Consider the following 23,958-nt stretch of genomic DNA (forward strand, 5'->3'; position numbering starts at 1 on the left):
TTTTTTTTAACCAACTACAGGATGGTATAGACCTATTTCCCTGGCAAGGGTTAGCTCTAGTAATATATTTCCCAGCTAAAGGGTAAAGATTCAGATTTAGGCTTATCAGTTTATGACCACACTGTAGTTGCAGTACACTCATTCTTTGGAGAAGAAAGGGGCCTTCAGGCTTAGGACAACTCACTCAGTGCTCAGCTTCAACCATGTTAGAAAAAAAAGGTGGCCAAGAAGAAACTAAGGATTTGGGTGCTGCACAAATCTGTGCAAATGTCTGGGACTCAGTTGGGAAAGACATATTATTCCTGGACTGCAGTGCCTGCCCCTGGCAAAGTTAATGGTGTTAATTTGTAAAGGTTCATTTGGGAAATGTTTGTGATTAATGCTTGCTCATTTGCATAACAGTATATCGTGTAAATAAAGCTGTACCCTTTTGCTTTCCAACAGTGGAGTTCTACTGAGATGATAAAAGCCGGACAAAGGGGGCTACGGGACACTTAAACTAGGTCACATTGAATTTTAATGCATGAAGCCTGCCGTGGTACATTTTACATGGGTAATGGAGAACTGCGGAATGCAGTCTGTTTACTGTGCAAATCTGCCTTCCAGATTTTTCAATAAACATATTTTCTACACTGAAGAGTGAAGCCAATTCAGTCTCAGGCTGATTTAGAAATGTTATTAAAGAAAATAAGGATGAGCATCTCCTTAATTCTTACATTAAAATGTAAATAGGGTAATTATAAAATAATAAACTCTCCCCCAAATAAAAAATGCTCAGTTTCAGAGCTCAGTTATGCAGATTATAGCACCATTACTAAACACGGAGAACATGTATATGTCACACTTGTGAATTTGCCATCTAGACTTTGTGACTTTACTGCCCAGAGTCTAGCATGACTCACAAATTAATTTCTTTCCCCACTGTCAGCAGAACTTTTGGGTGGTGACAGGGAAGCTGGTGGTCACATGCTCACCTGTATACATTTGTCCATGTCTCTATTAGTAAGTATCAAGAAAATTACTGACATCAAATGAAACTCAAGTCAAACTTGAACCTACTCCCAGAGTAATCCTGGGGCACGGAAAGGAGATTGACATTCCTCCTTGTGACCCAACCCATGACACAAATGAAAAATAAAACTTGTAGTCATTCCTTTGGGGTCTTAGCTGTTCCACCTGTAAGGTGGAGGTGTTTATACCCTGTCCTTCCAACAGAAATGCCATGGAAATGATTTTTAATCATAGAGCTGGAATGGTCCTCTCAAAAGATCATGTAGTCTATTTTAGGTTATGTAACAAGAGGAAACTGAGACCCATAGTGGTGAAGTGATTTATCAAGTTCAGAATTAGGATTTAAATCACATTCAAAAACTTAATCCAGAGTTCTATACTGCATGGCCTCTCTGAGTATGGACTCATAAAAACATACAGCAGAAGACCTGCAACATGTTCTAAGAGGATCTAAGAAAGTTCATCTTTAGATGCTTTCATTCATATTGTTTGCGAGTAAAAGTTGCTGCTGGTCTCTAGAGCCGAGTATGATGGTAGGCATAAAATAGGAGCCCAATACATGCTAAGTAAATGAGTAAGATTGTTATGTGAGGCAACATAATATACTAGGAAGACCTATGGCTTTCAAGGCAAGAGACCTGAATTTACGTCCTAGCTATCATTTATTGACTATGAAAATCTACATGATTCCAAAAGATCAGAAACAACCTGTGTTCACCCATAAGGGACTATTTAAATAAACTATGGAACATCCACACATAGACTACTCTTAGTTTTCTCTTGCTATTACAGCAAATTACCACAAACTTAGTGGTTTAAAACAACACATTTATTATCTTATAGTTCTGGAGGTCAGAAGTTTGTGTATCATTGGGCTAAAACTAAGATGTTGGCAAGACTGTTCTTTTTTTGGAGACTCTGGGGTAAAATAAATTTTCTTATTAATTTTCCAACTTCTAGAGGCTTCCCACATTCCTTGGCTTGTGGCCCCTTCTCTCACCTTCAAAGCCAACAATGGCCAGTCAAGTTGATCTCACATCACATCATTCTAACTTTCTCTTTTGTCTCCCACTTCTACTTTATAAGGATCTTTGGCCATAAAATAATCTGGAACAATCTATTTTAAGGTCAGCTGATTAGCAGCCTTAATTCCATTTACTACCTTAATTCCCCTTTGCTGTACAAGGTAACATAGTAAAAGGTTTCAGAGATTAGGATGTGGACACATTTGCCTACCACATCTGTAAAAAAAAAAACAGGGAGCCTCTCTATGTTCTGATAAGGACAACACTCTAGGATATATTGTTATGTATAAAATTCAAGGCAAAGAAAAGTATAAATAGTACACTAACTTTTATGTAGAAAAGGGAGAAAATAAGAATATTTATACCTGGTTATATTTGTATAAACAAACTCGGGAAAGATATGTAAGAAATATTCAAGCGGTTACTTACAGATAGACAGGGAATGGCCTGGAGGGTGGGAGGATGGGGAATGAGATGGAACAAGATTTTTCAATGTATGTTTTGAAATTAATTTGCTTTTTGAACCATGGAAATATGTTATTTTTTTAATTCAAGGGATTCATAATTGCCCCAAAGTCCCTATTATCCACTTGATAGTCAAAACCTTTTTTTTAATAGAAATTTTAATGTTTTTATTTATTTTTGAGAGAGAAAGGGAGAGACAGAGTGAGCATGGGAGGGCAGAGAGAGAGAGAGAGGGAGACACAGAATCCAAAGCAGGCTCTAGGCTCTGAGCTGTCAGCGCAGAACCCACACGGGGTAGAACCCACAAGCTATGACACTATGACCTGAGCTGAAGTCAGACGCTCAACTGACTGAGCCACCCAGGTGTCCCAAAACATTTTTTTTTTTTGAAGAGCCGATCTATCATCAACCTTGTTATTTTCTCTTCTTAAGTTAACTCTTCTAACAGGCAGATCCTCCATTGTCAGTGGCTTTGCATCAAACAATTCTCTAACATGACATTCATAGATTTCATGAAAGTCTGCCTTTTTTGCAAAATTTTTGCAATTTCACTTTGCAACCCGTTTGTATTATGAGACGTTTTTGACAACCAGCCTTGTTGCAGTGGGAATGCTAGACGTAAGTATGGATCATGTCTTCAGATGGACATAACATTTTGTAAGCGGTCAGTTAAGTAGTAAACACTTCCATTTTAAACGTCTATTTATTATTTTTGAGGGAGAGAGCAAGTGGGAGAGAGGCAGAGGGAGAGAGAGAGAGATAATCACGAGCAGGCTGGGTGCTGTCAATGCAGAGCCTGACACAGGACTTGATCCCACGACCATGAGATCATGACCTGAGCCAAAATCAAGAGTTGGACACTCAACTGACTCAGTCACCCAGGCACCCCAACACTGCCATTTTATATTCATAAAGTTACAGAGACTTTCATTTCCCTAGGTGACCACAGAAATGTGGATAATAACAATGCAAAACTGTGATATATACTTGGATCTATTTTAACATTTGTTATTCTGTCTTTTCTTGCAAAAGTCGTTTAACTATTATACTTTAAATCTAGTAGTAATATTGTAGTTCAATATATTTCATAGTTATATCTCTATCATGAATTAGTCTTCTATTTACAAAATATTTCATGATTCCTATCACTTTGATTTTTTTTTTTTCTAGCCAGGTTTACTAAGGTAAACTTTCTATGAAATAACATTCCTTTTCAGGTATTTAGTTTTATGAATTAAAAAAAAAAAACTTGTTGTGTAACCACCACAGTAATGAAGATATAGAATATTTTCACACTTGAAAAACCTCCCTCATATCCCTCGTACCCTTTGTAGTCAATTCCCTAACCTCATCCTCAGACCCTGTTGACTACTGATCTCTGTCCCCATAGTTTTGTATTTGGCAGAAAGTTACATAAGTGCAATCATATAGCATACAGTCTTTGAGTCCAATTTCTTTCATTAACATACTGCCTTTGAGATTCTCCCATGCTGTAGGATGTTATCAGTACATCATTCTTTTTATCACTAAGCAGTATTCCATGGTATGGCTATACTTTTGTTTATTTACCCAGTGATCACTTGATAGACATTTGGGTCAATTCCAGTTTGGGGCAATTATGCATAAAGCCACTAGGTGACACATATGTATGAACATAAGTTTTCATTTCTCTTGGATAAATATCTAAAAGTCAGATTGCTGGGTTGTATGGAAAATGTATCTATAACTTCATAAAAATTTCTTATAAATAACTATTAAACTATTCCCCAAAGTCCCTGCACCATTTTGTATTTCTATCAACAATGAATGAGAGTTCCATTTGCTCCTTATCCTTGCCACTTGGTATTATCAATTTGTTTAATTTTCGTTATTTTAATAGGTGGAGTGGTATCTGATTGTGGTTTGTACTTCTTTAATGGCCAATCGTGTTGAGCACTGTTTTGCATATTTATTTGTCATTCCTTTTTCTTCTTTGATAAAGTGCTTGTTTCAATCTTTTGGCCATTTATTATTAATTGAGTTGTAAGTTATTTAAATATTTTGTATACAAGACATGTTTTAAATTACTGTCTTCCAGTCTGTAGCTCTTCTTTTCATTTTCTTAAAGTAAAAGAGTGTCATTGAAGAGTAGAAGTTTTTAATTTTGATGATGCCTAATATACCAATATTTTTATAGTTCATACTTTTTGTTTCCTAAGAAATCTTTGCCTAATTCAAGGTCACATAGATTTTCTCCTGGGTTTTCTTCTAGAAGTTTTATACTTTTAAGTTTATACTTACCCATTTGAGTTAATTTTTGAATTTTGTATGAGACAGCTGTCAAGGTTCTTTTTTACAATTTCCATGTGGATATCCAATTGCACTATCTATTGCAAAGATTAGACTTTCTCCATTGAATTGTCACTGCAACTTTGTTGAATATCAACTGACCATATAGCCATGGGTCTATTTCTGGACTCTGTTTTGTTCCATTGATCAATGTGTCTACTATTCTTTCACCAATATTACAGTCTTGATTACTGTAGGTTTTAAGGTGGCTATTGAAATCAAGAAGTGGAAGTCCTCAAAATTTGTTGTTCTTTTTTTTTTTTTTTTAAGCTTTAGTTCTTATAGGGCTTTTCTTTTCTATGTAAATTAAGAAATAGCTTGGCATTTTCTACAAAACTGCTTTCTGGGATTTTAATTGGGATTGTGCAGGGTCTATAGATGAATCTGGGGACAGATGATAATATTAAGACTTCAAATGAATTGATACTATATAATTCTCAATTTTTTAGGAACACTTTAATTCTTGAATAGGCAGTTGAGGAGGATTTTATCAAGTGCCATAAAAATTTATTTGACCTCTAATGGAAATCACATTAAATATACCTTTACAAATCATATTAAGCATGACAAAAGCACTCTTTTCCAATGACTATAAGTTTTATTATGTTTCCTATATAGAATTATCAAAATATCATTTAATGGTATATGTAAATAAGAGTATTTATTATTTTAGTATTTGCAAGAAACATGAATCCTGTAACATGTTCTTTGAAAAATGGCTTCTGGGATGGAGTAACTCAGGAAATAACACATATAATATACAGCTGTAGATTCAGATTTGTCTTGGTCATTGGCTTTACTTGCTAATTGGGTATTATAGACATTCTAATATTATTTATTTTAATTTCATGTTATCTTAGTTTTACATTTTAAAATCTATTTTAATAAATGATTTATATCCTTTTCTTTTTCTTTTTTTTTCTTTTTCTTTTTTTAGCAGGATGGTTATGCTGGCCAGATAAAATAATTTACAAAGATTTCCCTACACTTCCATGTTGTGGGAAAATATAAATTGTATAATAAATTCTTCTCTCAGGTATTTAATATGATTTGGCATACACATAAAATGTGACACTTGTTATAAAGAGAAATAACAATGGTTTTCTTCAGCATTCATTGTATTTTAAACCTTAAAAAATATTTTCTGCTATTTAAGTATTTTTGCAAAGTAAACATAATTTGAGTGAGATTAGAGAAATTCTTGATTTTTGATATTAACCACTCTGTTGCTCAGGTTTCTATGTTGAATCTGAATCAGAAAATGTGGCACACTAAAGAAAGTGGGCCACCAGTGGGAGTGGCTGCTGGAGGGCATGTAAATATGAAGAGATATACATATCCAGAACAATCAGACTTTCAGCTTGGCAGACTACTGACAGCAATGAAAAGGTGATACTCACATCTGAGTTAAAGCGAAGCTGACAGACATTACAAGAAATAACTTGTTTCTTCTTTGGGGGAATGGACACTCCAAAAGTATGGTTAATGACTGCTTTTTGCACAGGATCCATCTGAAGAGCAAATGATAAAATAGTCAATTTACAACTTCAAAGGACAGACAATAGTGTGAGCAAGTAGAAGTATTTATATTATTTCTTAGGGTTTTAACTTGTAGTTCCCAAACAGGGATAATAAAGAATCTCACTCAATAGTAATGTACCTGTTTCCAGTAATTAAAAACAAGAACAAAAAACTGGTTTGAAATAATAACCCTCTCTCCCCCGCCCCCAACCAAGTCACAGGAGAATTACAACATCTCAAGAAATCTTATACCTATATAAGGAACCTTGAAAAATCTTAAAAGAATCATAAAATAAGAAAATTTAAGATCAAAAGGTCAGGGTCCAAATTTACTTGTTAATGTTTTCCCTATATGAGGTGATGATACATAAGATGGTCTGAAATTACCTCAACGATGATTACTATGCATATATTTAAATTTCTAAATTTTTGATTTATGGCAAAATTTTGTAAATGACAGGCTCATATTACAACATAGAAAATTCTGATCTTTATGTTAAAATAATATGTTTTATGTGCTATAGATTGACATCATCCTACTTGAAATGCATGTCACAATTGTACACTCAAATACCCAAAGCAGATTGGTTAACATGCAACCTTTGTTTAATTACTGATCAAGTAAAGTTTTGACTTATAACCTGTGACTTTCCTTCCTTTGGTTTGCATGTTCCATACATATTCAAAGAAACTCATGGTGATGAAAGTACTCAACAATAGACAAAGTATGGCATAAAGCCATTAAAATACCAGGAAAAGGTAAGAACACTATTTGTAGAGCCTATAAAAAGAGAGACAGAGTGGTGATTCTCTTGTGTACTCCAGATAATCTCCAGCATTAACATCAGACAACTGGCAGTTCAAAAAACAACGCGGATGATGAACAAAGCATTACTTATAAACCGATGTAATGCGAATAAGGACAGATCCACTGACACCATCAGGTAGGAAATCTCCTGAGGTTTGAGTTTAGGATTGGATTAGTTGATGATATTTGGTAGAGAGGAGAAATGAATACCATCCCTGATCAGGAATATAAATCAACAAAGTACAAAATTAGCAATTAGAAGAACTTAAGTACATTAGAAAAGAGGGTGGATTACAGAATTACTGAATAGTAAAGTAGCCTATTTTTGCTAAGAGTTTTAGGGGCATGACAGGACAATGTATTCCCACTATACAGAACAAAAATTTGAAGAGGGGAATGTTCTGGAGTGACAGAACTATTCTATATCCTGACTGTAGTCGTGGTTACACGAGTTTACATGTGTTAAAATTTATAGAACTACATGCACCCCTAAAAAGTCAATTTTATGTGTGATAATTTAAAACATAAAAAAGAAAAATTGTTAAGAGTATTACAATTAACTACTAAATGTAAAATATCATTACTGGAAAATCTGGAGATTTCTTTCGTTCAAGGTCATAACTGATGTATTAAGTATACTTAATGAGAAAAAAAACCTTCCACAGGTAAAGAAAATCTCAAAAGTTCAGAAAATAGAACTGTAGTTCATTTTTTAGGTTATTCACAAATGCATACACTTAAGCCTCATTCATCCCCTTGTAAAACATGAAACTATACTTTTAAAAAAATAAATGTTTATTCATTTTTGAGAAAGAGAGAGAGCATGAGTGGGGGAGGGGCAGAGGGGGGGCAGAGAATCCAAAGTGGGTTCTGCACTGACAGCACAGAGCCCAATGCAGGGCTCGAACTCATGAACCATGAGATCATGACCTGAGCTGAAGTCAGATGTTCAACCGACTGAGCTACCCAGGTGCCCTGAAACTATATTTTCTGATTGTTACTAGAGATGGCAAATCAGTTTGAACAGGCTTAAAAATAAAATAGCCTAACTATAATGGCAGGATGAAAAATAGTACATTGTTTTGCAAAGTTTAAAAATAAGAGCAATTTATTGATGTTATCTCTTCTTAGAGTCTGAAAAATACTGGCTCTGTGTGAACTACATGGGATAAAACTATATGAATTTTTCCCAAACACCAGTTTTCTGTATGCTGCTTTCATTATTCTTGCCATATTCATATATTTTGCTATTATTATTTACTTATTTTTTCTTTAAATCAAAATAAAATTGACTTTTTGACAACATAGCCATAATATTCATGAAATCATAGCTTTAATGTATTCTTTCTTACATTAAAAAAAGAAAATTAACATTAAAAATGAAAACTTTCATTATCTAAAATAAATGCATATATTCCTGTGGCTCCCATACCACCATATAGAAACAAAGACAAAAGACACATCTAAAATAACCTAGTCCCAAGTTTTTAGTAAACCAAGCTACCTGCTGATAGCTCCAACATGACCCTTGAATATAAACATTCCTTTTAAAATTTTGAAATTGTTAGCTGCCAATATAACTTTTCAAATAGCTCCTAGTACAACTTTATTCTACTTAAATCTCACATCGGCAACACATCAGCCTGAAAATATCCCCTAGTGTTCCCAAGGCTGGGAGCAATCTATCCTAAAAGGTGAATTGTGGATGAGCACCCCAGATACAAAGGCAGGCAGGTTCCCAGCCATCTGTTCTCTGAAGAATAAACTAAGGAGGTTCCTTCAAGAAATGCTTACCAGAATTGACTTCTCTACTTTATACACATAATCCTACTCATCTTCATAAAATCAACTAAATGAACACACAGCCCTTTTATCCCATTACTTGCCACCTGTCCTTAACTCTTGCTGCCTTTTATCCTTTGCACAACTTACCACTAACCCTGTAAAAATTTTATCCCCTATGTTTCTCACTTGGAACAGATTTTCTCTATTTTCCATTTGATTCTCTATATTTTTTTACACAGATTTTGGGAAAAGATTCACTCCCCACCCTTTCCCCCCTTCCCTTCACTCCCTTTTCCCCCTCCACCCTTCTCCCCTTGTCCCCTTTCTCCTTCCTCCCTCTTTCTCCCCTTCCCTCCTCCCCCGTCTAAATCTCTTTTGTCTTCCTCTGCTGTTTATCACAGAATTCTATGTTTGTTTGTTTTTTATATTTTTATTCATTATGAGAGAGAGTGTGTGAGCAGGGGAGGGGCAGGGAGAGAGGGAGAGAGAATCCCAAGCAGGTCCCGTGCCGAGCTCAACGTGGGGCTCCATCTCTCGAACTGTGAGATCATGACCTGAACCGAAATCAAGGGTTGACCACTTAACTGACTGAGCCACCCAGGCACCCCTCTATATTTCTTATTCAAATGTCATTTTGGGGAACACAATTCAGTTGAAAAAAAACTTTAAATTGTCTAAAAAAGATTCTTCACTTGCCAACTCAGCTGATACCTTGAAACAGATACTATCTTGCTGATTTTGAGTATCTGCCACCAGACACAAGAGCTACAAGTACCAGAGTCATTTCCGTGGGATTCAGACATGGAATAACAGAGAGAAGGTTTTCCGATCTTTCCCTCTTTCTTAAAAGTATTAAGTGATAAAATCCTGAATTCTTTTCTTAGCATTTCTGTAACACTCTACAAGTTAGATGAAAATAATAACTATGATGTTAATTTATACTAACATATTTTTTTTTCTTCCACGAATGCATGTCAGTTCTCTGTAATTACAATGAGATATGGATAACTAAATTAGTGGTAATTCTTTTATTCAATTCCCAGTTTTCAGGATGAATAAAACATCAGGGTGAATAAAACATTCTCATAAATCCTAAAATGTGATAGATGCAAGCGGTCAGTTTAGTATAGTCAAAAGTATATATATGTATCATAATGATCTCATATGTAAAATACTCAGGAAAATTATTGGAGATATTACAATTAAATGAGAGTATGAATTTTCTTTCAAACATCAATTGGCTTTCTCATAGACATTTGATTATTCAAAATAAACAAGTGTTTTCAAACATCTCTATTAAAATATTTATATTACTTTAAAATGAACAAATAGTTTGTTAAATATTCATATTAAGTTAGCTCATGTTCATTTATATTGCACAAGAAAGCTGTATATGGATTGAGAAAATTGTGATTCTTTGTACACTATGCTAAAGAAGGTTTTGGTTTTTTTTTTTTAAGGAAAAAAATTCCACATAGCTCTAGCTTCCAATATTCCTTACCTGGCAGAATTTATTGGTCCCAAATAAGCCTCTTCTTTTCTAAAAAAGTAAAAGTTAGAAGTAGTCATCTGGAATTTTGAGGCTAGCAAGCACATTTTCATGAAATTCTAAAAATTTATTTTCTTTGCTCATCTCTGATTAAAAAGCCTGAAATGCTTACTAACTAAAAAGCAGCAAGAGTTAACACTTGCCACTTTTCCTAATGAAAATCATGTAGAAACAAAAAGCTAAACCTATTAGTGCAATTAACTGGTAGGTAATAAAAATGAAAGATGGGGTTGTGGCTATTACCAGGAATTGAGGAGATAATTGGAGGCTATGTGTGGACAAATGAACTATTATATTACAGTACTTATAAATGAATTAATGAAGCTGGCCTTATCACACCATCTTTTATATTATCAATATCAGAATAAGAGTAAACAGGTATCTTTGATGTATTTACCAGGATTATGGAACCATAAATCTCTATTAATTTTTAAAAAGTACTATTTTCATTGAGCATAGCACAAAGTAATACATGTCTTCACAGTGTAGGCTATGACACAAAAATATGCAGCTGCAAATAAAACTTAGCCTCAGGGAAAAGAAACACAGCAGCACCTCACTAAAGGCAGGAGGAACACTATGGGTGGAGAGAGAATTGAATGGAGGGGCTACATCATCAAATGGCTTCGTTCTCAATGATATTTAGATTGTAGGTAATTTTGCTAGCGGGAACTTTTGGCAAAGAACAGAGAAATACAAACTTCCCTACTATCTCAACAATTTTCACAAGGCCTGAAATTTGATTTATATTCTTGGAAGAGGCTTAAAATGATTGCACTAGCCATCAAGTGGGTCTGGGTGTTAGGATAAACTGAGCACCACCCAATTAAAAAGCAAAACAGACTGCTCAAGGATTGTACAAGGTTTTCTTTTTTTTCTTTTTATTTTTTTTACAAGGTTTTCTTCAGTGTGATTAAGTGCCCAGGTTTCTGTACTATTCTCAAAGATGGAAAAATTTCATCTGAAACTTAGCCATCTATTTTAACCAATGTTCTGAAAGGCATTTGGTAAGCACTTTTTGTACAATAGAACAGGCAATACTAGTTTTTCTATTAAATGGAAGTATAAACTGGTTTTTTTTTACTTTTAAAATGTATTTATTTTATTTATTTTAAAGATTTTATTTTTTAAAGTAATCTCCACACCCAACTACCCAACGTGGGGCTCAACCTGATGACCCTGAGATCAAGAGTCAGATGCTCCACTGACTGAGTCAGTCAGGCATCCCTGACTTTTAAAATAAAAAAATCAGGGGCGCCTGGGTGGCGCAGTCGGTTAAGCGTCTGACTTCAGCGAGGTCACGATCTCGTGGTCTGTGAGTTCGAGCCCCGCGTCAGGCTCTGGGCTGATGGCTCAGAGCCTGGAGCTGTTTCCAATTCTGTGTCTCCCTCTCTCTCTCTCTGCCCCTCCCCTGTTCATGCTCTGTCTCTCTCTGTCCCAAAAATAAATAAACGTTGAAAAAAAAATTTTTTTTAAATAAAAAAATCAGTCATCCAGGGTCACCTGGGTGGCTCCGTCACTTAAGCAACTGACTCTTGGTTTTGGCTCAGGTCATGATCTCATGGCTTGTGAGTTTGAGCCCAGCACTGGGTTCTATGTTGACAGCACAGAGCCTGCTTGGGGTTCTGTCTCCCTCTCTCGCTGCCCCTCCCCTGATTGTTCCTTATCTCTCTCTTGAAATAGATAAAAATAAACATAAAAAAATAAACAAAAATAAAAATCAGTCATCCAACAAACATTTCTGCAGGCCTAATACGTCAGATATTGTTCCAGACTAGATAGGGTAGGATGAGTCCAACATAAGGACATATTTATAATCATAAAAATTAAAACATGAAAAAAACAAAAACAAAAACCCAACAGTATAAACTGGGACTTGAAAAAGAAGTGACTGTTAAGCAAAATAGTGAGGCATGAGAAGGTACATAAAAGTCTATTTTCTTTGCTCCACCCCTACTTTGGGTTTCTTTTCTCCCTTTTCTGATTTTCTCACATTTTAAGCATCCAGGATCCTCCCTTTAACAGTGATGTCAATGCGTTACCCTTCTAGGGGTGTTTTCCTTTCATTTCCTTTTTTAGCTGTGGAATAACAACAATAAACATCATAATAAGAGCAGCTTAGATTTATAGAGCTCTTACCACGCGCCAGAAATTACCCAAAGGGATTATTTTGTGCAGTCTCCACCATCGCACAAGGCAGATACGATTATCATTCTCCTTTACAAATGAGGAATCTGAGGCTTTGAGAGATTTAATAGCTTGTCACCCCTGAGTCCAAAGGTCTGAAGCCAGGATTCAAACTCAGGCAGGAGTCTCTCCCACGCTGCTCCCTGCTAATGGAACACGGAGCAGGGATGACAGGCAGCGTGGGTGGTGCTGCTGATGGGTGTGAGATTTGAAGGAAGGGTGAGTGTTTCTTCTGCAGCCTGGAAGGCGGTTGTCTACTCCAGCTACACAGAAGGCCTTCTTGATGCTTAAGTAAGTTTCCTGAAGAGGGAAGTCTGGGTTTTCCTGTTTCTGATCCATTTTTGTCACTCTTAGAATAAGCCCATTTCTTCTTCTGTAACTTCAGGAGAGCCATATGTAAAAATTGGGGGTGTCCTGTCCTCCTTCCCCATTGTAACCATTGGACTTGCACCCAGAAAAAAATACTTAGAGGGAACACTCAGAGATTACACACAGCAGGGGATGGTCATCATTTATACCTGCCCTTGATTTACTGCCCAGAGGACCTCAACTACTAAACCCTGTGATGTAGGACTTTCTGGAAGGTTGGCAAAGCATCATTTTTTTAAGGGCAATATTATCAAATTACAATAGTACAGAAAGAATGACAGTTTTTCATCCCTTCCTTTTTAAAATTTCAGATTTATGGAAAAGAATGTGACAATAGGGGCTCATTAAAATGTCAAATATAATGAAGTGACACATTTAAAAGTGATGGCTACATCACTGAAGAGTAATACTCCTCTGCAGTTCCTTCAAAAAAGGTTTTGCCTTTTATAGTTGGATACTCTGACCACATGCCTTACTATTATTGTTTTACTTTTTTAAAATCCTTGAAAACTTAAATAGAAACAAAACGGACACAACAATCACAAAGACACATTTCTTCTCTCAAAGATCAAGAAATAGAAACAAGTGCATATCATTGGCAACATTCGCACAACCACCGCAGCTTTGTACTGTTTGGGATTTCAAATCAGAAAGCTCAATAAAAGTAAACCACGTGGAACATTGCACTGGAATTGCACGCTACCATGAGACCTGCATTTTTGCATCTGGAATGTGTAAGTGCAGAGACTTGCCATACTGACACTGCTTCTCCTACCCAGAGCACCCTGAGAGGGGTCCACGTGGATGCCATCATTGTCACTGAAAGGAAGACAAATGGCGTGCCACTCTCTCCACAGACTGTTGATTCAACCAGGAGTGGTATGTCTGGAAAGGTGCTTCCCCCACATATCCCCAGCTTTTTGCTGAAACCACACATTGGCTGTGCCTTGCAAACCAAATCCATTGTGTCCCCACTACAATGGGATACCATTCCTCTACTGGAAAGTTAAGCAGTCATTCAGAACTGGTATAAAGTCTAAAGTAACACAACACACACCTAAGAAAATTATGGGCCACATTATATCTTAGCCTTAGTCTCAATAAAGCTATTCCTACTACGGCTATTACTACTTCTTTATCAAATATTGTAGACTGCTAAGTATTTTGAGGTACGTGACTGTGCAGAAATGAAATGGAATCCCAGGATCCCTTTCTAGGGTCTCCCTAATGGTGGCCAGTATTATTCTGTATAGAAAATATGAGTGGAGTCGGCCCAGAGATTTGAAGCAACCAATCAGAGTAGAGCACAGATTAGAATTTCATCCACCTCCCCTTTTTTGTTTAAATTAATTTAGAAAGCTTGACATCTTTCATTGAAATTCCATATTGTCAGACCCTCTTTGAAAAGCTCTGGGATTCATCAAGCAAGATTGTATATTTCAGTGACAGTAAGGATGACTGAGTAAGCAAAAGTACCCTGTGATCTATTTTGAAGATCTATTTGGAAAGAAAAATTAAACTGCATTTTCCAGGAGCGTTTTGGAGAAATTCCAACTTAGTTTTATTTTTGGATGAATAAAAACAAATGTAGAGTGCTAAGAGATTTGTGTTTCTGCCTTAATAAATTTCAAGATTTCTTCCTAAATAAAATTCAAGATCACTCTGATAGTAAAAGGGGCAACATTTTTAGAGCTTAAGTGTTTCATATCAACCTAGACAGTCCTTGGGACTTTTTGCTCCTTTTCTAACACATCATACTTTTATAAATGCATGGTTTGCAATTTGCACAAACACTATCTTTTCTTGAAAATTCATTGATTTAACAAAGGTTGATTATTTGGCTATCATGCACTGCTTTAGGAATTGGACAAACAATGAAGGCAAGGCTTCAAAAATACAATGTTGTAGGTGAACAGACCCATATATCTAAAGTGATAAGTAAGGTATTATCAGAGTGTTTCAAGTACCTTAAAAAAATCAGATAGGGGAATGGGAAAAAAAACCCCACAATATTATACCACAGATAATTCCTAAAAACATTTTGGTTGTCTTGATACAACTATGATTGATACTTTTACATATAAATCCATACCAAATATGTAAAAATTATGACATTACTCCATGATTTAGGGAAGTTGATACAGAATTCAGAATCATACACCTGGTAAAAGTAAGGGGCATGTTCTTCAGCTTTCAAAGTGGTCTGTAAGATTTCTGCAGAGGATGTCCTTTAACTACCAAGTACCAAGATAACAGCTGGTTGTCAGAGCCACTACGCTCATCATCATTTCCCAAGGGAAAGGGAAACTACAGTGATCTGCATTTTGGAAGCTCTCTAAAGATGAGGGCTAAGTGCTAGAGGCCTCTCACCTGGAAACCTTCCTAGTGGGTTTCTGTGCAGTGCAGTTGGCCTGGTACTTAGCAAATAGCAAAATGAGTATGTTACTTCTTGTGTTTTTTAGGTAAGTACATATTTGGTCCACGATCTAACAGTTATGAAGATATTACAAGAAAATGTTTTTTTGAGGAGCCCAGGTGGCTCGGTCAGTTTGCAACTAACTCTTGATTTTGGTTCAGGTCATGATACCAGGGTCATGGGGTTGAGCCCTGAGTTCAGCTCCATGCTGAGAGTGGAGCCTGCTTAAGATACTCTCTCTCTCTCTCTCTCTCTCCCTCTGCCTCTTTCCCCCATTTGTGCACATGTGCTCCCTCTCTAAAATAATACAAAATATTTTTCATTTTAACACTCTTAGAACTTTAAGGAGTTACTAAATGGTAAAAGCAAAAACTAAAAGCAAATGAATGGGTGATTTCACCACTTCCCTCTCTTTAGTGGAAAACCAGTTTAATACCTTTGACAGATAATTTTAAAATTATTCTGAGTAGAAGGAATACATTTTAAGTTCTTTTTTAGACAGTAGTTATTTTGTTAGTGGGAGATGCTGCAAGCTTAGACCTGGGTGCCCTACGGAAGCCGCACGTCTAATTTTGACAGTACATCCTTGTATGAAACCAATGTGGTCAGTACAAATGTAAAATGTTCCATTTTCCTGGCGGCTCCACATGCCTGGTGATTTTCCATGCTGCCAGGGATTAAGGGTGATGCAGCAAAGCTGTAGTTATGCCGCTGAGTAATTTAAGAAGCCACATCAAAGAGCATTTCAAAAAGTTCAGTTTAACAAATAAGACTTTCAATTTATGTCTGCAATGGGTATGAGACTTAACTGAAGGTTCTCTCAGACCTCCTTGCATGGACACACATATGCAACGTTTTGGGTGTTGATGTTCCTATTCAAACAATAGATAAGTAAACTAAAACATTCTATTGCACATTACCCATATTCAGGTTAAACAATGCATTTGGAAATGTCTAATTGGTTAATGTAATGCCCAGACCACCCTCAACTCCAATAGTAACTGCTCCTTTTCAATGCAGGGAAAAAGCATTAAGGTAATGAGCTCAATTACATCTCCTAAGAAAACCCAGCGCTTTTCTTTGTTTGTTTCCATTCTTAAATAAGCAAATGTTTCGATGTGACTGGAAACCATTAGCAGAGGTGTTTTTCCATCAGGATGTGAAGAAAGTTCTTGAAAGTTTTTTGTATTATCTTTAAGAGTTGATGTTCCTGTAACTAAAATATTTTTTGGCCAGTAGGTGCATACAGATATGAAAGATCTGTAATGCCTGTCAAAGATAAAATAAAAAAATTCTTACAAAATTGTTAGATGCCCTTATGACAGAATGTAAGAAAATTTAGAAATTTTTTAAGAAAAATGAAAACTACCTGGAATCTTTTAGGAAATTAATAAGAATTTAGCTCTACTATGAATTTTAATAACAAAGAAGAAAATGATAAATGCTATTAATATTTTTTTCTGTGAAAAAGTTACTACCTTCAAAGTATCTCTATTTCTCAATAGCAACTCAATAAATATTCAAATTCCAGAAACAGCTTGGGGCACTTGGGTGGCTCATTCGGTAAAGCATCCAACTCTTTTTTTTTTTAAGTTTATTTATTTTTGAGAGACAGTGAGCTTAAGTTGGGGAGGGGCAGTGAGAGAGGGGAACAGAGGATCTAAAGTGGGTTCCTTTGCTGACAGCAGTGAGTGCAATGCGGGCGGGGCTCAAACTCATGAACTGTGAAATCAAGACCCAAGCTGAAGTCGGATGCTCAACCAACTGGGCCTCCCAGGCGCCCAAGCATCTAACTCTTGATTTTGGCTCAGGTCATGATCTCACGTTTTGTGGGTTCAAGCCCCACACTGGGTTCTGCACTGAGGGTGTTGAGCCTGCTTGGGATTCTCTCTCTTCCTCTCACTCTGCCCCTCCCTAACCTCCTCTCTCTCTCTCAAAACAAATTAATTAAAAAAAAAAGCCTAAGATATGCAAAGTTGATAATAAACTATGTTACCTGCCTGCCCCCCCCCCAAAACTAACAAAGTTATAGTACATGATTCAGAGTGATGGGAACAGGAACTGGATTCACCAAGAGAATCTAAACTAAATCAATCAGTTGCTTCCTGTGTCATTTAGTGTTGTCTCTTCTCACGGCAAAATAAAAAAGGAAATAGAGGGGCACCTGGGTGGCTCAGTCAGTTAAGCTTTTGACTTCAGCTCAGGTCATGATCTTGTGGTTTGTGAGTTCAAGCCCCGCTTTGGGCTCTGTGCTGAGAGCTCGGAGCCTGCTTCAGATTCTGTGTCTCTCTCTGCCCCTCCCCCACTCATGCTCTGTCTCTGTCTCTTTCTCTCTCCGTCAAAAATAAATTAAAACATTTTAAAAATAAAAAAAAAAGAAATAGAATATTTTGGGATTATGGACTGAAGAATAGCTTTTCAATAGATGTGCAAAATACTCAAAAAGAGATTCATTTGAAGACAGATCGTGAGAAGCGATTATTCTACAGTACATTGGAAAAAGACATCCCATCCTGAAGTTTGGAAGGATAGGCTAATATATCTGAGATAGAAGATAGGCACTTTGTTTTTGACCTTTCCACTTGTTTTTAAAAAAGTGACTTGAAAATATCCTCCAAAACTTCGTCTTCCAGATTAAACTGCTATAACATAAAATTGAGTGCCAAAAGTAAATCTGAGAAATATCTTTTCAAAAAATAAAATTCTTCATACCTTAGGAGAAAAAAAAATGCCATACAAGTAACTAAAGACTACTTGCTGATACTTACAAATGTAGCTTTAAAAGTTAGCAGTGTAAGTCTCCATGTATAAGTAAGTAAGAATATGTTTGCCCGTGTTCTGGTAAAGAGGCTAAAAAAATGTTACAAAGGCTTTCTAAGAGACTAGGGAAGTGATGAGCTTTTTTGATTTAAAAATCAATACGCTTCCCAAGCAGCCAAATACATTAACTGACATCCTCTCAAAACCATTCTGTCAAAGCTAAGTTTGAAAAGCTGTTCAGTAACTAATCAGATATATCCCAATGCTGAGGCAAAACAGGTCTGTGACACAAATTAAAAAGGTAGAAGATGAAAAGAAAACCCCACTTGGCAGGAAGAAGTCAAAATCAGAAACCCAGGCGTGTTGGGATGTATTCTTCATTCTGCAAAGCAAAGTGGAAATGGAATGTTTTTTCCCCAAATGTAGGACAACACGTTTCTAACCCTTGCGCCAGGAAGAAACCTGACAGTTGAAGACTGACAAGGCTCCATGCAAGGTAACAAGCTGCAATGCTCCAATCCTGGGCATCTCGGGCTCTTACTCTCCCTGCCATACTCTCCTTACACAGTGGTAAAATGTCAGAGATCATCTACATTTTCAAATTGTTTTTTAATTTGTTTTAGTTTGAGCCCCAGAACACCCGCCTCCCAAAGTAGAATCCTAACTGGAAATTCAATACAATAAACACTGAAAACCGTGCTGGGTAAAACCGGTAGGCCAGGCCCCACACCCATCAGCCTGACTTTAGTCCAGCTTTCTCACATGAAAATAAGAAAAGATTTGGAGAATTTTAGTGAGTTGCTTGAACCTCTTCAGCCAAGACCAGAACCCAGATCTCGTGCTACAATTGCCAGATTTGCAAATAAAATTATAAGGTGCTCAAAGTTGACTTTCAGATAAACAACAAATCGTTTTTTGGGGGTGCCTGGGTGGCTCAGTCTGTTGAGTCCAACTTTGGCTCAGTTCATCATCTCACGATTTGTGAGATCAAGTCCCACATCAAGCTCACTGCTGTCAGCACAGAGCCTGTGTCAGATCCTCTGTCCAGCTCTCTGCCTGCCCTTCCCTGCCTTTCAAAGGTAAATAAAACATTAAAAAAAAACCAACAAATAATTTTTTTAAGAATATATGTATTGCCAAACATTGCATAGGATATTCTTATACTAAAAATAATTTGTTGTCTAGCTGAAATTTTACTTCAACTGAGCATCCTATATTTTATCTGTTCTTGTTTCCTGATTCCCATCCAAGATTTCCATGATTACATCAAGGTGGATTCTACTGGTCCTCTTCCTTGCAAGCTTATCTTATAACACTTAACATTTTAGGGCTTTTATTAGGAAAGTGGTCCCGGAGTGGTTTTCTGGACAGGTGACATCAAAAATATTTTATGTCATATATTCATCTTGCTATTGCCTTTTTGTATGGATGTGTATACATATTAACTCTTCTCAGCAAAAAAAGGTTTGGGGTCCAACCCTGCATTTATACTATACAAAATATACCACACTTGTAAGTAAAATAAAGAGCTTCCATATTGTGCCCTACTCTGTTCTCTGTGATGATAATTGCTTCATTGAATAATGCTCTGTTAATGGTACAGCTTGACATTTGACATTTATCCATTTGATTTATAATCATTTTTAGGTATTGCAAGGAAGCTACAGTTCAAACTAAAAGTAGTCTGAACTGAACTGTCTTCCTTTTCTTCTGAATTTGGAAGGAAATGTAGTCACTTCTAGGCAAAGCTATCTTATCCACTAGATTTGTTTCAAATATACACAAAGCCTTTTCTGCCTCTATATATTCTGAATAAAGCAACATATATAAGAGAAAAATGAATACAAAAAATGAAATCACCATGTAAAAATGTGTCTAGTTTGCTTATATTTTGGCCGTGGATATTGCATCAACATTTCCTAGTCAAGCCATGGATAAAAACCTACATGCACCACATAACAAGTTGTCGTGAAATACAGAATCCCTCAGTAACATTCATGAAAAGTTTTCACATTATGGAGCCAAAACCATTTGTGTTTATAATCTATCTACTCCTTATGAAGATTCTCAGAACTATTTTTAAATTATTTTGTTTTCCATTCTGAAAATCAGCCAATCAGGATGCTTGGCACATCAAAGCCTTCATAACACTCGCCTGAAATTTTTATTCACCCTTTTGTCTCCACCAGCCTTTAACATCTTTACTCAAATGGAACAAATACCTATACCTAACAACACAAGAAGTGGATATATCACATGATTTAAAAGGGTTTGTGTAATTATCCAGGAATCACCAAATTTCTGCTTCACAACAGAACAGTATCACAAGAACAATTGTTGGCAGTTATCAAACCACTGCAGTGCAACCGGCCTCCTGAAGCTCGGGGTTAAAAGCTGGCCTCTGGAAATCAATCATGCTCTCGGCAGAGAAGAATATTTCAGTGATATGAAAGCTGAAATGGAGACTATAATCTTTTGTGATTACCCTCGAGGCCGAAGCAAACGCAAAAAGGAAAGTCCATGAATTGCTGATAATTTCCTGTGATGACCGATTCCCAGGAAATTCAGATAGAACTCTTGCTCTGTAACAAAATGATGGTTCTCCCCAGAACTGCAGCCTCAAAGAACTCCACATCCAGATGTCACAATGCTTCTTCAGAAGCTATTCACCCATAAGAGGGGCCAGGCCTGTGAGGCAGCAGGTCTCCCTCTGAAGACAATGGAGTGTCTGATTGCACAAGGAGGGATGAGCTATGGGCTATAGGCTGTTTTTCTCGAACATTATTTTATGAAGGGATGGGTTGAAAATATATCTGTTTCGAGCCTTTTTTCTCCTCATACAAGTGTGAAGATTGATTTATTTCTCTGCTGTTCCTATTAACTATTAGCTATGGTTATCTTGGCTTATAAAATTTTTAACTTTTTATTTGGGCTGATAGTTGTATTCTGAGAAAAAAATGTTTTTCATACATATGTGCATACTCTTAATGTCTATATAATATTTTGGGATAGAATACAAAATCTTTTCTGAATAAGCATCAAACTTACAGTTAGATGCCACTGCTCAGAACACAGGTTAAATGGGTTCTTCTCATAGATTGGCAATTGAAATTCAGGAAAAAGGGGGGACACAGAGTCAATGGAGATCTCTAATTGTCAGAAGTCCAAATAATTTTTAGAATAAATTTCCATTATCAATAGATGAAGGATAATTTAATATGTTGGCTTCTATGACTGGGTTTAAAATCTTTTTTAAACTGTTACATTAACTACTAGTCGTTTAATGAATAATGTGAGAATAAAGGTTCTATGTTGGGAAGTCAAGCGTATTTTAAAAATGTAATAGAAAACATTGTTACATCTTAGGAGTCAATGACAATGTGTCCTAAGTGCACAGCTCTCAGGTTCAAAATACCTTTATCCATAGCCTTTAAAGTCTAAATATCATTGAAAGTAAACAGGCAAACTGGAATGCAACCAAACCAGTATGGTTATTCTCCACCTCCACTCTATACCTTCTCCCTAGCCCTCCTCCAAATTCGGCTATAGCCTCTCTTCATTGCTTTTAGGCAGTCAGGTGATTCTGATCTTTAAGTATGCCCTAGTACTATCTCATTCAGCTAATGTAAATTGAGTACTTGCTTAGTACCAAGCACAACTCTTTTAAGCTGAGTGTAAATGTTTTAAACTCAAGAACCAGGTCTTAGCCACGTATATATCCTTAGCATCTACCTTAATTAGGATTGCTCTAATGCACAAAGCCAGCCCCAGTGATGAATATAGCTTGGTTTGTTTAAGGTAATTGGCTAGGAAGATGAGATCAAAGGGATAGAAATATTAATATTAATATTATTTATAAGAATAGAGCTTTGCCATTTTAAGAGTCCTTTCATAAACATGATCTCATTTGATATTCATGGAATTTTAGATTGTTAAAAATAATATGATGATACAATGGGGTGCCCGCCTGGCTTAGTCCCTACAGCACGTGACTCTTGATCTCAGGGTTGTGAGTTTGAGCCCCACATTGGGTGTAGAGATTACTTTAAAATAAAATCTTAAAAAATAATATGGTAATAGGTTGTATAGTTTTGATTTTTTCACAGAGTCACACTAAATTTCAGAAATTTTCTAAATATTCAGTCATATCCTCAACTCTCCATAAACATACTAAACTTAAATTTTCATGATATGATATAGATTAGGAAGGTATTATCACCTCTGGTTTTAAAATGAGGAAAAGTGGAGCTAAGTGACTTTCTCCAGATCAAAGAGAATGAGTCCAGATATGAATGAGTGTTCTGGCTCCCAGTCCAATGCTCTTTCCCTGTGCAAAGAAGTAGCTCACTGTCCTTCACTCTGCCTCCTGCTTCCCCATGTGGCATGAAGCAGCATCAAGACCAGGTAGAATAGCTACAGATTTACTTTGGAACAAGGCAAACAGAATTACTTCTTTGAGATCAGAGAGAACATTCCAGGTGGCTTTGGGGAGGAGGTGAGATATAACACATGAATGAGTGACTAAATGAATGCCAACACCTCTTTAGAAGGTAAGTACTTCAAAATTGACAATTAAGTATACACTATGTAATAGTGGTGTTACTAATCATTTTAGCCTCTAATAGCTTCAGCTCATTTTTGGGAAACGAAGGTTTTTTGGGGTTTGAATATATTATTATGAAAATGAATCAATTTACATGCTATGAATGTTTGATGTCTACATAAAAAAAAGATAAATTAGACCCAGACACATATTTATAATTAATGGAGACTTAATGTACACCTCTAATTATTGTAAACCTTAAATCTGTGAAAGAGATCAGATATGTGTCCTACTACAACACTCACATCATTACTTGGCTGTAGAAACTATTCACAGTAAGAAAAAAGTATGAGACTGACAAGACAAGTCTATCTTCTAAGTAGAATACACTTGCAGGGGTGCCTGGCTGGCTCAGTTGGTGGAGCATGTGACTCTTGATCCTGGGGTTGTGGATTCGAGCCCCATGTTGAGTGTAGAGATTAAAAATAAAATCTTAAAAAATAAAATAAATAGAATACACATCAAATGAGAGTTTTTTAAATCTGACTTTAGGAGCCACAAGGATTTTTTGGGTACTTAAATATGTCCTACATGAATAACTTGTTAGAAAGATACACATTTAAATTAAAAATATGTCAGGGTGGAGACCAGCTCTTGCTTGTCTAATATTTAGCTTTTTTCCCTTTCCAGTGGCAGAGCTATCTACTGGAAGAAATGTGAAGCCTGGATTATATTCTTCAATCTTCCATTTTGCAAAAAGGGGGCAACAATGACACATATAGCCTATTTTATATTTGAGCATGTTAGAAGAATTAATCTAGAATGTCTTGAAAATATGTTAAAGCCCTCTGATACTAGAATTCCATGAAAATAAAGTGTTGTTCATATAATTTAAGTTTTTCCTAATCTTTTTTCAAGCATCAGAACATAAAAAGGAAGGTAAGAACATCTAAACTGACAGCTAAATCTGTGAAAAATATATTTTTCCAAGATTCCTACTTGGTTCTGCAAAGATGTTGAAACTTCACAGATTGCTAAATAGCACTCCAATTCATCTTTAGCACCCTCAATGACAGTTCTAAAAGTAAAGGGATTGGAATATTCCAAAACATGTTTTTCCTTCCCCCAAAGAGTTTTAAGACCTAATTCTGAATACAAGAATCTAGATGGAAGGCGGGGGGCGGGGGGAGG

At 36.2% G+C, this 23,958-nt stretch overlaps 1 protein-coding gene and 1 long non-coding RNA gene across 10 annotated transcripts in view; one reads left to right on the plus strand and one right to left on the minus strand.

The window, feature by feature from the left end:
- ZNF385B (zinc finger protein 385B) overlaps nucleotides 1–23,958 on the minus strand; it is a 415,410-nt gene that overhangs the window by 55,634 nt on the left and 335,818 nt on the right. For 6 of the 8 annotated variants that reach the window (XM_040475536.1, XM_040475542.1, XM_040475540.1 and 3 more), the window contains 2 exons: nucleotides 10,445–10,483; nucleotides 6,230–6,340 (listed from right to left, as the gene is read on the minus strand). In XM_040475536.1, coding sequence (XP_040331470.1) covers nucleotides 6,230–6,340; nucleotides 10,445–10,483 — 150 coding nt within the window. The remainder of the gene's footprint in view (nucleotides 1–6,229; nucleotides 6,341–10,444; nucleotides 10,484–23,958) is intronic. The other 2 variants (XM_040475537.1, XM_040475544.1) reach the window with 1 other exon arrangement.
- Nucleotides 6,549–23,662, plus strand: LOC121030767 (uncharacterized). Of its 2 annotated transcripts, XR_005790401.1 has the most exons (4): nucleotides 6,549–7,109; nucleotides 7,176–7,294; nucleotides 18,651–18,720; nucleotides 23,458–23,662. It is a non-coding gene; the product is annotated as an uncharacterized LOC121030767 (long non-coding RNA). The 2 variants fall into 2 exon arrangements; XR_005790402.1 differs by lacking the exon at nucleotides 18,651–18,720 and having other exon boundaries at nucleotides 6,562–7,109.

This window comes from Herpailurus yagouaroundi, unplaced genomic scaffold (genome assembly GCF_014898765.1).
Source record: "Herpailurus yagouaroundi ecotype Mexico unplaced genomic scaffold, PumYag 140, whole genome shotgun sequence".
In the NCBI taxonomy this organism is placed as follows: Eukaryota; Metazoa; Chordata; class Mammalia; order Carnivora; family Felidae; genus Herpailurus; species Herpailurus yagouaroundi.